Source organism: Pteropus alecto, unplaced genomic scaffold (genome assembly GCF_000325575.1).
Source record: "Pteropus alecto unplaced genomic scaffold, ASM32557v1 scaffold117, whole genome shotgun sequence".
Lineage (NCBI taxonomy): Eukaryota > Metazoa > Chordata > Mammalia > Chiroptera > Pteropodidae > Pteropus > Pteropus alecto.
In genome coordinates this window covers 2,377,233-2,391,621 of record NW_006440642.1, presented here as the reverse complement: position 1 = coordinate 2,391,621, position 14,389 = coordinate 2,377,233, and the positions used below count along the sequence as shown (strand labels likewise).

The 14,389-nt window shown below is 37.3% G+C and overlaps 1 protein-coding gene across 4 annotated transcripts in view; it reads right to left on the bottom strand.

Moving 5' to 3' along the window:
- Nucleotides 1-14,389, bottom strand: part of KDM3A (lysine demethylase 3A) — a 54,315-nt gene that overhangs the window by 22,828 nt on the left and 17,098 nt on the right. For all 4 annotated transcript variants that reach the window (XM_006917714.3, XM_015593860.2, XM_015593859.2 and 1 more), the window contains exons 9-12: nucleotides 12,103-12,266; nucleotides 10,165-10,670; nucleotides 6,984-7,188; nucleotides 2,778-2,992 (exon numbers count right to left, since the gene is read on the bottom strand). In XM_006917714.3, coding sequence (XP_006917776.1) covers nucleotides 2,778-2,992; nucleotides 6,984-7,188; nucleotides 10,165-10,670; nucleotides 12,103-12,266 — 1,090 coding nt within the window. The remainder of the gene's footprint in view (nucleotides 1-2,777; nucleotides 2,993-6,983; nucleotides 7,189-10,164; nucleotides 10,671-12,102; nucleotides 12,267-14,389) is intronic.

The window sequence follows — 14,389 nt, the reverse complement described above, 5'->3', positions numbered from 1 at the left end:
TGTTCGCATTCCAAAAGCCCACCTTAAACCCACCCCACCCTTGGGCCTCTTCACACTGTAAACAGCCAGGTGCAGTTTTACCCCCTCTAGGGATACATCAGAATCCCTGCTCAGGCTGTGCCTGCTCCTCCACCTCTCCCACTCCCCCTAAGGAGCTCTGCACATAGCTGGTGCGTCCTTATTAAGTACTGCTGACTAAATTAATGAAAAAAGCAACAGTGATTGGTTATTCTGGAGTTCAGACGTGGATATCACACAGCAGTGATTCTTCATCTTTGGGGTCATAAGCCCCTTTGAGAGTCTGAAGGCAGCATGGATAATGCTTTCTCCAAAGGAAAAAAAATGGACCCAGATATATACACCCAACATTTGGTTATTCATGGATGCCCTGAATGCACTCAGAATGCCAGTTAAAAACCTCAGGGCCCTTAGGGAACTGGGAGGCAGCAACACATTAACCCAGTGGGGGCACAACAGTCCACAGTTGGCTCCTTCATGGGCCAAATTTAAGAACTCTTATTTTGTTAGTGCCAGTAGTGATGAAGACGCACCCAGAGGTGACTCACAATGACCAAATATCCAACAGATTAAGGCATAGTCCCAAATTCTACCAAGCAGCATTTTCCATTCTAGGGACCACGCCCTGATAACTGGAGAGAACGCCCTTCCAGGACTGGGCAGGCCATATATAACTGTGCACTATTATGCAGAAATGCCAGATGAGGTGACCAAATTAGGCATCAGAAAGCTTTGATCGAAGAATATGAGCACAGGGAGGAATCTCCCTGGGTCACAGAAAAGCTCAATGTCTGCTGGTCAGAACACTCTTTTTTGTCTGTCTGTCTGTCTCTCTCTCTCCTGAACGATACTAGATCAATAATGCCACCTTCTTGTTCTACGGAGAACATCTTTTTCCTAATCCAGTCTGTGATATATTCATTCATTCTTCAGACTGACCACAATGCAAATGACCAACCTTAGTTTGCACTGAATTAATCCAATTGCTGAGTGAACTTCTGCCACTTCATTATAATGCAGTAGCTCACTGCATTTAATACACAAAGCTTTAAGGCATTTTGCAAATGAGATTTTATGAACTTCACCTTGGTCACTTGAATTAAGACTGTTTCATTAGAGAACATTCTGGGACCTCTCAGCCACGATTTAATGATTATTTGTCATTGCAAAGACAGAAAAAAATGTATTATGGTTGACATTTGCTTCCTAATCTCAGGATGAGAGGAGTAACCCCAATGGGAACACCCTGTAGGCATCTTTGAATTATCACTCAAAGTGAGTTCCTCTCTCCAACTGACCAGCTAGTTAGAGATAAAAAGGAACAGAGTAATCGAAAAGGCAAGGAGGAAAATGGTTAATCACATTTAAATCTCCATGGACAGAGTTTCTTATTATGCCTATTTCTTGATGGAAAAAATAAATTTTTCAGATGACTCACCTTTAACAAAGAAAAAAAGCATTAGTTGTTTAAAATAGCCCTGCTGATTCAGGAATGAAGCTACTAATATATTCCAAAGAAGTTTTCTAAATTCCAATCATTTGGACCAGTTACTACCTCGATCAGTTACTTAAGATTATTTTTCTTTAACTCTACCTACTTTTACTTAAATGTATATAATAAAGAAACTGCATATCTCTACCAAAAATAGAAAACCAGTATCACTTGTCCTAAACAAATTATATGAAAAACAACTTTAATAAGACCGACCTTATTAGAGCTTCTGCTACCCAACAGAATGGAGTGATTCTAAAGCAGTTCTCTCCAGCATGACTTTGGCTGCCCCAGGAGCTAAACAACCCCATTTCCCTACCTAGCTCTGAATTGGGAATACCCCAGTTCTCATTCCGTGGACTCTAAGATGTAATAGTATCCCTACCTAACCAATAAATTATTTTTGTGCTTAAGCTAGCTTCAGTTAGCTTCTGGTAACTATGACCAAAATTCTTAAGACTGGTATGGTATGTGAGGCTGCTTGTATTGCCTACGTAAAGTCTGAAAAGGTATCTACCAGAGGAATGGGAAAGCTTCACTTTTAACTTTCGACTGCTTGGGAAAAAAAAAAAATGATGGAAGAAAATGTAACACTTAAAAGGAGATGCCCCTTGGTGCTTCTGGTTGGATCTCTCACTTTGACAGAGGCACATAAACAGAGAGGTATGCTGTCCTCCCAGATGTCATACCCTGAGATGTCACCCTGCAGGCTCCAACAGGTTACCTACACTGATCCCTATGGCTCATTGGGCTGCCAAATCAGTGTAAGAGTTGACGATATCTGCACACACCCGGTTGGAACCTTCAAGCATCTCCTTAAAACCTTGACTCTAACAGAATCATCTTATTCTGAGCTTGTTTTCATTCTCATTCCTGGACCCTCCTCCCCCGCCCCACCCTCCCCAAGACTGTGATTGAAACTTTGTCTTAAAATAAACCAACCTGAGGCCTCATCCCCTTTTGGTGAGCCTACACTGCTAACAAGGCTGTGCAAATCCCGCCACCACCTCACCTTTAACTTTCTTAACAAAAAAGGAATTCCACTCCTTTGGTAACTGCCCCAAAACAAACCCCACAGATAGGTGACTCACACTGATGCAACCAATAGGTAGACTCTCTTATTGAAGAAAAAAATGCAACCTTATCACACCAAAGTCATCTCAACTTCAAGGTGAAAATGAAACCCATGCAATTAGGACTTAGGTATCATTTAGTAACAAAAATCAAGTTGGACTCAAAAATCCTACCCCCTAGGAGATGCTCTTACTGTGTGGCTCAATAGTTGACATAGCTTCCTTTTCAGAAATCACCATTTGACAGAAGTGGTCTCCAATGTTGGCCAGAATATATTTTGCTGTGTCCAGATCAGTCCCCACAATGTTTTTGGCTAAAGGCAACCACAAACCAATTGCTTCACTGTCATACTTATTTGGTGTTAAGAAGCCTTCTACCCGCAACACACCATGCTTATTGAACTGTAACCTAGAGGAAGTGGAGGGAAAAAAGTGCGTTACACACATAGAATTAATTTACAACCTGTAGTTTCTCTTTAAATGCTATTTAAATCAACAGATTCCTTCCTAGTTCTCTATAATCTCCATGGCTAATTACAGCCAATTGCTATTTGGCAACATCAGTAGAAAGACAAAGTTTTCAAAAGACCAGAGAAGGGGTGGTTTGCATTCAAACCATGATCTAATCATACTGCCTCCAGAAACAGCTGTTGAACCACCAGACATGGGGCTTAACAGCTAGGACAATCACAAGTCACTACAGAAGTAAAATGATAAACAGAAGGTGATAATTTGATCAGATATGAATACGACTACTGCTTCAAGAAATATGCTCAGCAAGGGAAGATTAACCCTGGACAGTCACTGAAGCTGTGACCACATAGATCCATAAGGTATTTAGCACCCATACGAATCCTTCAAATTACAGTGCAAGCTTCTGGAATGACAGGCAGTGTTAAGATGGGCGTCAGTACCTAAAAAGGTGGAGGAAAAGGCAGAATGCTTTCTAAGTATTCTCTTTCAATATTTTTGACACTTAAACGTGTTTTCTAAGCTACGTATTCATTTTTAATTTAAACACATTATATATCAATATACTTGGAGACACTGGAGTGCACATAAAACACATAGTGAAGTGGGATACAACAGGTACCACCATCATTAAATTTTACAGGAGCCAGAGGAGGAAATGTTAATTATGAGGTTTGTGGGGCTAATATAAAGAAGTCCTCATGGTAGAGATAGTAATTAAGCTAGACCTTGCAAAAAAAAGTAGTCACTAGGGAAGAGAAAGCATGGCAAGAAAACATTTCATACAAAAACAAGAAAAATGCAGGGATCTCGAGTCCTTCGCTAGTCACTGGGCAGTTACTGAAACTCTTTTGCACCTATGAGACACACATAAAGTTGTATTTTAGAAAAACTATCTGTCCAGAAGAGCATAGAATGAAGTGAAAAGACACTGAAAGTTGCATAATATGCAAACTTGTTTGAAGTAGCCCAAGGAGAGATTCAAGTTTTTAATTGCTAGCCAAAATTAGAGATAGTCATAATAGTAATTGAATTTAAAAGCCGTTTCAAAGTGGAAGGTGATGGCAAACAGGACCAGGCCACTGAACTTTACCATTGAGAACTTACCCCCTCCTATTTCATCTGCAGGAGAATTTAATGAGAAACAAACCTGAAGAGGAAGCTAATGACAGTGTCATTCTTCACTAAACATTGAGAGGTGGGGAGGGAAAGCTCTGTTTTAAACAAAAAAGTGAGTTTGTTCTAGTTTCTACTATGCAACATTAAGGAAAGGCACTTTCCCCTTCAAAGACGCCAAAAATGAGAAAACAGCTAAGTCATAAAATCAATAATTTTTAGATAGTTACAAAAGTTATTTAAAAAGCTCTAATAATATTCAAAATAAAGAAAAAATTATCCCCTCCTTAAAATGCTTCTACAACTTACACCAAAACCAATATCTCATGAAGTCCAGTTAAACCTTTCACAACAGAGGAGCCAAGACATGAAATCGAGTCTATAATAGGAATACATAGATTTTGTACAAAGCATACCCATTTTATGCTTTCTTAAAGATATATGTTAAGTACCCACAAATGGAGATACATCCTAACATACTAACCTGTATTAAAAAAAATTTTTTTCCAGAGAATAGAACTTTTATTGAGAACTTACGCTAAGCCAGGCGTTACTCAGAATATACATTAATATATGTGTATGTTAACATGTTAGCAGTTATCACAGCTCTAAATGCTACACACATAATTTATCATGGTGCTTTTGCAATTTACTCAGGAATGAATGGGGTAAACTACTATCTAAAAAACTCTCGTTCACTGACTAAGCCTAAATCTGAAAGTTACCAGCACAAGTATAATTATCTTTAAAAATTATGCATTTAATTCAGTTCATCAGCAATCTATAATCTTGATAAAACTAAAAGGGAGAAAGAAATAGTAAGAAATTAAAGTCAACACTGCTGTTTATAATCAGAACTAGCTAAACCTGAAAGTATCTAGATTTCTGAGAAAGTGAATCATAGCTAAAGTTTACCTAAATCAGAGCAACACTGCTCATTTATATATGGAAGGAAGGAAGGAAGGACGGAAGGACGGAAGGACGGAAGGACGGAAGGACGGAAGGAAGGAAGGAAGGAAGGAAGGAAGGAAGGAAGGAAGGAAGGGCTGCCTTTCTTCGCTTAAGATCAAGAAATTAAGAAAAATTAATTTGGCTTTTAAAAAATACAATATAAAGATGAAAGTCTGCCTATAAAATTGGAAAAGACTTTTTAAAAAGATTTGCTTCTTTTTGCTGGCAAAGGTACACAGAGACAGGAATGCTCAAACCCTGCCAGCAGATACAGGTGCAAAAGGCACAGATACAGGTACAACCCTCCTCCTGCAGGGGAATATGGCAGAACATGTGTATCAAAGCCTTAACCCATTTCTCGTTTAGAAAGAAAAAAGTGTAGCTCACTGCCAGCGTTAACTTAATTTTACATAAACACGGCCTTTGAGGCTGAAGCAAATCTCACTGGTTTTCAATGTGAAAATAAAACATAAAAACTGTTCTTGGAGTCATTTCTAAACAGAACTTGTCTCTAATCCGAATGTAAAAGAAATGTATACATAAATTCGATTCATCCAATGAATCTTTGGCTAACTCTTTGAAAATGATGTTAAACATCATGCATAGGAATGCTCCATTTTCTAGGATTTGACATTTTCAGCCATTGAGAATTAGTTATTTTGTAAATGGAAAAACCACTACTAAAAACAGAATGCTATAAATAAAATTATGTCATTTGTTTCCAAAGACTATCAATATACTAGAGAGAGGCAAAAATAATAATAAAAGCAAGATATTTCGTGGCAAACTTAGGGGGTAAGGTTAGGACTGTAATCTGAGAGTTATCTTGGGGTAAATGTTACAACCACAAGCACCGCCAGCGAGTACCTTGGGGGCATACGGGAAATGGGTTAAAAACATGCACATCTTCTGACCCGGTATTGTCACTTTCAGTATTCCTTCCAAAGTAAATAATCAGAGATGTGGACAAGGAGATGATCATTCTGACATTTTTTTAGTGGCAAAAAATACAAAATAATCTTAACACCAGCAAGAGAATTGGTTAAGTAAATTATCAAACAATGTTATTATAGGTTCTTACATAGTTATGAAAAGTATTTGCAGAAAAATGTTAACATGATCAAGTGGTTCCTAACATGTACTGGGAAAGTATTTGGGAAAGTGAGATTCAGTACAGTATATACGAGCATACCTTGGAGATATTGCAGGTTCAATTCCAGACCACCACAATAAAGCGAACATCACAATAAAGCAAGTCACACAAATATTTTGGTTTTCCAGTGTATACAAAAATTATGTTCATATTATATATTATGTGTTTATATAAGTTATGACTATTAAGTATGCAATAGCATTGTCTCTAAAAAAAGCAATACCTTAATTAAAAAATACTTTATTGATAAAAAATGCAAATCGTCATCTGAGCCTGTTGGAAAAATGGTGCCAACAGACTAGCTTGACATAGGGTTGCCACTAATCTTCAATTTGTAAAAAAATGCATTATCTGCGGAGCACAATAAAATGAGTATGCCTGTACAATACATCGAGTAGGTATGCTTGTATATATTTTACAACCATATAAACACTAAAATGTAGTCGTTATTTGCAGTGGTTTTCCAGAACTTTCAGCATTATTCCATGTGTTACTTTCAGAAAGAAAAGTTTGTATTTTTAAGTTTTGCTTTAAAAAAAATTAAAAGAGAGAACATGAAGGAAATAATAAACAACACAGTCTAGATTCCCAAACTAGAGATTAAAAATAATATCCCTACTCTTCTTAGTTCTAGATTTATTGTTGATAGGAGCGGGGAAAAGCATGCTATAAGGCCCAGATTATCTGAGCTTTTCCCAAAATGCCTTACCTCCTAAAGTGAAAGAAGCGACAAAACACAGGCGAATCTTTCTGTTGTTCCTTATCCTTGCGAAGACTGTCCAAGCGACACTCCCGGCATTTGGGCAGTTGTGCGACAATGTTTACACAGGAGTCATCCTGTACAAAGGCCTCACCACTCTGTTGGAGCTTCTTGAGTTTGGCTGGGTCTGTCAAAACCGACTTCCGGGATGGGGCTAGGAAAACAAAAGATTAAGGAAATGAGACCTTGAAAATTTTAAAATTACATCAATATGTGACTAAATTCTATTCAAAAGGTCAGTTTTCCCAAAGGGAGAACTCGATTACTGGCTCAATTGTCATTTCTAAAAATGAATTAACAGAAGACAAGAATCAGAACAATTGGAAAGTTTTACTCTCTTTATAATTCTCATTTGGTGAATCCTTTTGGCAACTTAGGATCCCAAATTCAATAACCAGACCCACAATTCCAAGTCATGTATAGTTCTATTCATAAACCTAGATAAGAGAAATATTTCAAGAAGATTTTCCAAATCAGATACCTAATTTAAACTCTGTAAATGCCCAGGTTCACCTTGACAGACAGAAGACTGTATGGAACTCAATCCCATCACTTTTCATATTCAAAAAAGGACTGATCGAAGGTGTGTTCTCTGCAAAAGCTAATCATTCTAATAAAAAAATAAAAAACCAAACAGCTCTCCTACACAGGCCCCTGGTCTATAAAATAAGAGCTATCTTCTAAATGCTCCAAGAGATGTCACTTGATCCTTGACATGACTTCAATTTCCTTCACACATTAATGTTCCATTCAGGATTAAGAGCACTGGCTAAAGACAGGATTATAATTCTAAGTAAATGCATGTTTGAAGTTTTAATTTATAATGGGCAGGAGAATTAGAAAGGAAATGTTAACATGGTTTCTAAAGAGAAAAAAAAAGCAGAGATATAACAGAAAAGAACAATCATTGTGCTAACCTAAATAACACAGAAATGAATCCATTTATAAGTCAAGAGCCTTAAAAAATATTTCATATAAAACCAGAAAAAAGACCTTTTCTCAAGGTCCAAGGAGCTGAGAAGAGGAACATAGATTCTTAGGCAAACAAATAAATGAAAATAACAAAAAAACCCAAAACAACTTCTGCAGAACCAGATGAGAGATGGTTGGGAGAGACTAGTAGTCTTAGAGGAAACTGAAAGCTCTTAAACCAAAAAAGGCTATAAATAAGATAAGCATCTTTAATAATTACCTTAGAAGTGATCTCATCTTATCTCTCTTTTAAAGGACTAGATAGAGCACACTGTAAAATGCTAAATGGATGCTGTCAGGCCTTGATCCCTTAAACGTTATTCAGTTATAGTAAAAGAGAAGGTAAAGTAAGAAAGGAGAAAAATAAAGAGATCAGTAGTTCAAGGTAGAATTTTAATTACTTAGATATTGAAAAGACAGCATCTTTTGAATTGCACCAAGTTTTCACAGACCATGAGCAAAGAGCACAAATGTTATCTGTTCTGTCCAGGCTTAAGAGAGGAAATACCTATAAATAAGCAACTTGAATTACCTAAATCTAGCTCTCTAGTGAGGAGAGCAATAGTTGAGCCCATCGATAATTCTCTCAATTCAAAGCAGAGCCAAGGGGGAGAAAAGCAATGCCAGCTTCTGAGGAGCCATACATCTATCTGACAGGAAAAAAGGCAACTGTTCAACTCCAGCTTGCTTTTGTTTCCTAGCTCCTAAGCAGAGCAAAGGTGCAGCAGACAAGAACAGTTTCCAGTTGTCTTTCCATACCAACAAGCAATAAAAATGGCAACAATGCATAGATCTTGGTAGGCTTCTGATCACTCTCTCTCCGTCCTCAGCCAAAAGTCCCAGTAGACAGGATGCACCAGGATGTGACCAGGTTTTTATTTCTCATAAAATCGCTTTAGATGGGGCATAGTTGCACAACATACTAAGTGAGACAAAGCTGGACTCCTAACTCGCTTATGTACCTATATATAATTTGCTTACCAATGCAGAAATTCTACTGGGTTTTTTTTTTTCACATATTAAAATATTTTGCCTCAGAAACTAGCTGAAAGTGAGGGCCGATGACTCAAAAAGAATAAAGAAATAGAACAGGGATACACTTATGAATATTCACTTTCTTTAGGGAGTTACACAACTCTTGAGAACAGTATAATGTTATGCAATTGATTTTATGTAAATTAATAGCTATATCAACTCAAGCCCCAAGAATGAAAAAAGCTGGGTTAGAAGTAACACAGGAAAAAAAGTTCTTCCATTCCTCCAACTCTATATCAAAAATCCACTCATCTTGCCCTCTAGTTTCAGAGGCCTGCAGTAAAAGCTAGAGTGTGGATATATTCATTTCTTATCAAAATCCATACTAATTTTCCCATTCAGCTGATAATTACCAAAGGTATTTTTAAATTGTAATAGCTCTGAACCTTTGACATACTGAAGCCATTTGGTTATACTAATTCTGGTAAGAGTTTCTGATAACTATCATCATTGGAATGCATCCCCAAACCTAATATAATAAATAAATGAAATACAGTATACCATTTTCTCAATAATGAGTATTTAGTTTTAAATTGTGGATGCAGCAGGACCTCTCTCTTAAAAAACACTCTCTCCAGGATGTTTCAACCCTGTCCTTAACCAAATGTCCCTTTTCTAGAGATGGTGATATAATTATCTGTCTTAAAAAAATTTCAGATCTGAACTACCTGTATGAGCATAAAGTATCTATCGCCTCTTCCACTTCAACCTAGATTTTACAGAAAGATCAGTGTTAAGGCTGAAGATAAAGTAATTATCAGATTCAGGTTGTTTCAAAAGTATTTTCTTCCAAAATTGGGAGCTCCCTAATTACCCATAAAAAATGAACCAGTTAAGTCATATAGTAAATATATATAATGGAAACCTTACAGCTTTTTAAAATGTTGACAGACATCTATACTAATTCACAGGGTAATACAGTTTATCTGTATTTCCATACACATGGAACCAGGTCTAGCAAAACATTAATCACTTTTGAGACAATTTTGGGATTTTACTATCTCTTTTGAACTTTTCTGATTGTATGGACTTTTTCTACAGTCATTTTCATATTTTTTTCTCATAAGGTAAGACAGAGCTATGTATGTACCTGCTACTAATAAAGATATGTAGAAACACTCACCATTCTGGATTTTGTTGCTTCTTGTACAGTAGCTTTCATTATCAACTTTTTCCTTTAAATTCTGTGACTGGCAACCTAAAGTTGAAGCTTCTACCTTTTTTTCCACACAAGTATTAGGGCTATCACTACTGATACCCACTTTCTCTTCTAGCTTATCTGAAAGAACTTCAGATGTGGAAGGCACATGTTCTAGGTGCTTCCGCAGTTCAGGAGTACTGGCAATTTCCAATTCTGCTGTAGAAGACACTTTTGTAGGAAAGCATGCCTTGGGAAGGCCAGTCGATGGTTGTGGAACAGATTCCGGTATATTTTCCTGATCAGTGTTACTTTTCAGCTTGGTACAGCTATCTTTTGGTTCACTCAGGGTTTTCAAGTCTCCAATTCCAATCTGAGAGGACTTTGAAGAGAGCACCCCTACTTTGCAGACATCTGGTTTTGTTCTCAGTATTTCAGCCTTCTTATTTAGACAGGAAGAAGGTTCTTCCGGTAAACTCTGTTTATGACATCTGAAAAAGATAATACGGAAAACTAACATCTTATCCCTCTTTTATCTCTCCCTTACCTTCCAAAAACAATTCTTTGGTTCCCTAAGGCAACTAGAATGAAAAGGAAAACTACTTAGAGAACTGAGGACAGGTTTCTATGAGCTGGAGTTAAAAGTAATCAGTCAATGGCTCTGCAAAAATATTTAAAATATCTTAAACACTGAGAAAATCCTCAACTGCTTCACGTTAGTTCTACTTCTTACAGCATAATGAACCTTAGCTTTCTCTCAAAACAAACTGAGTATCATATGGAACTAAAATCACCAGAAGAACAAAACCCTGTCTTGCTATAAATATCATTTAACTAGCCCCAATACTAGATAATTTCATTGTTGAATGATCAGCAATCAGGACCCAAAGCAAACAAAAGAGCCAACTGATTACCTGATTGTTTACAGAATGATTTGGTACACCGCCCCCCCCAATACCCAATCTTAATAGAGGCACCCTTAAGGAACTTTTTGTTTCTCTGAAATTCATCCTAAGTTCTTTCCCCAGCAAAACACAAAGTTCTTTACCCTGTTATACTTTTTTTCTTGACTCTAATGAATGATTTCATGTTTGAGGGGGTTTCTCATTTAAACACTCATGTTAGACATCTTTGCTGAACTTACCGTTCTCCCTTTCTACTAAGATTGCTCCCCTTTCCATACAACTGCTGTGTGGTCATCCTCCAAGCTCTACACCAAAAAGCCTACTTTCCTCCCAGTGAACCAATGTGCTCAACCACTCTCCAACCTTTTTGCAGTAGTCTTCCAAACCTACCTTTCTACACCACAGTCTCTCTGACACATATCTTAAATCTTTATCAACTGTCTGCACCCCACCATCTCTCCTAAAAGAGATCCTTCCTCTTCCCTTAAAACTCTTCACTCTGTTCACCTGTCACCACATTACTCACCTATACCTGGGGTTTGAGCTGGCGAGAACCATTCACTGTAACCATGTCTTCTCCACACTCCCATTGACCTCAGTCTTCTACAATCAATATACACCCTCCTCCTGGAAAGCAGACGTCTATTCTACAACTGTCTGTAAGTATTTCAATTGACCGTTCTCACTTTATCAAGTCAAGAAAGCTGCTCTTTCTTCACACTCTCTTCATTTCTAATGTTTTCTATGTATTCTGTATGCCAATGACACTTCACCTCTGAAATTATCTGACCGACTTGGAAACTCTAATGAAAAACCTCCCTGGATAACCTGAAATAATGAATGGAAGGTCTTTACGCTAAAATTACCAAATTTTAGCTATACTAATTCTCTCTCTTTGAAACACTGAATGTAGAAGTCTTGCCACCTGAGCGATGTAAGCTTAGATAGGAAGAACCATGGCTAAAAGTTTTTCTTCCTATTATAAATAAATATCTTTAACAAATACCCAATAACTCACCCTTGAAGAAATTTTGCTCCAAGGTTAGGTGGAGGGTTGGCAGCCTGAGGAGTACTCTGTTGTCTTGGGTCCTTACTAGGTGGAGTCGCTGCAGTACAGCCAAGCAGTACATCCTTAAAAACTGTTGGGCGAACAGACTGTACAGGACACACACTGGGAGAGGCCTACAAGATACCAAACCAATACACAGTAAGAGAAAAAGTCCCTAATTGGGAATTATGAAGTGCTAACAAGATTCAAGTTTATTTGGTTGGTTTAGTACCAAACAAGCACGATACCTTCACCAAATGAAAAGAACAGGACAGTAGAACAAGTGATAAATCACAAAATTAAGGATTTATATCTGAAGGCTGTTAATTAAATCACTCCAGCTTTTCATAAAACTTGAGTATTCCTATAAAAAGTCACAGAGGATCTTTTTTCACAGACCTCTGAATCATTATGCCAGGAAAATGTGGCTATATGGCAATTACTTTAACAATACAATGCACAGAAGTGAGATTTTAACAGTCTTCAAATGGTGGCAGCTTCACATGCATTCAGTTTAACATTACTTGAGTGCCCACCACGCACTTACTGTGTAGACTGGCAGAAGACCAGACCACATAGGACTCTTGTAGGCAGTGGTGCCTACAGCATACCAATATAAGCCTTTACAATGCAGTAAAGGTTGAGGACACGGTTCTTGTTCTTATGTGGCTCATCAAGTCACAAAGGTCATCCCACGCTGCAAAAAATATCAAGTCAGGGCTATGGGACAAAGCTGGGACATCCGACCCATTCCCTTTTCACGTAGTTTTTTATCTTTACAAAACTATAAATAATAGACCACTTCTTCCCAGTTTATACACTATCCACAAAAATAAACTTCCCACCACGGGAAGAAAAGGAACAGATTAAACTCAACGCTAGACAACTAGTCAATGACTAAACCAGGCGAAACCCATTCACCATCTCCACCAGCCCTTGCATATGTGCTTAAACTTTAAGCCATAAGTTGTTCTCATCCTTATCTCTTTCACACCACAATGACCTTTACGTTTACCTTACCACCAAATCTAAACTTGAAGAATCTTCAAAGTTTCTTCACCTTCTAGTTACTAACTTCTAAAATCTGATATAGAACTTTTCTTAGTAAGTTTTAAAACCTCATAATTCTGAATATATTTATAGGTAGTCTACTCATGACTCTTTTCTTTAGACATTTACTCTAGTAGCCTTGAAGACTATTATGTGCTATATAGAAATATCTAAAAAATAAGAATTTACTTAATCACTATCAAAGTTTTGGCATAGCTTCAAACTATTTTAAAGTACTAAGTTATCTGATCCTATATTTTACTATTTTAGTCAACTCAATTTTGGTTAAATATTGGTTTAGTGTTCCCCAGAAGGATTTTTTGGGAGAGGCTTTGGCTATTTTAAGAATATCCTTGGGACAGTCAACTTTACCTCTCTGAGCCTCAGTTTCCTAATCCTGAAAATGAGGAAATTAGATCCTTAAAATGAGGAAATTAAATGAGAAAATTAGTCCTTTTTGATTCTTTTTTATAATTCTCTGGTAATCACCCAATAAAAGATTAACCTCCCAAAGTTTAACTGCAGGTCATTTCAAAATACTTATTCAAGGTTCACTTTTACCAAGCATCTTCCCTCATATCATCTTCCTTATTCTGAATTATGTTTAGACTTGAGGCACTAATATGATACCTTTTCTTTTATTACCCTCCTGAGATAATGTACCTAAGAAATTTAGATCACAAACTTAGGCATAAATTTTTATTCTATACAATATCTACTGAGATGCTTGAGTCAAAAAACCCTCCATCTCATTTCCCATTTCCAATCAACGAACCAGTAAATCCTGCCTCTATTTCCAAACTATTTGTGGAATCTATCCATTTCCTTCCATGCCACCACTACCACCATCTTTCCCCTATACCACATGTCTCCTAACTGGCCCAACTTCCTTCCATTTTTGCCTAAACCTTCTGCCTCTTACCCAAAATTTATTCTACAGAGCAAAAATATAAATCCTTATAAAATATAAATCAGATTATAGCAGTCCACTGTATACAAGAATTCTAGGTGGTCTGGTCTCCACCAACCCCTTCCACTTGTCCACAGTGCTCCAACTACACCACCTTCTTTTCTGGTCTTCAGACGTTCTAAACTCTTTCTCATCTGTGCCTTTGTGCTTGCTATTCCCTCCGTCTGGATAGTTTTCATGTGGCTGGCTGGTTCCATTTCTTCACCCTCAAATCTGCTCAATTGCCACCTACTTAGA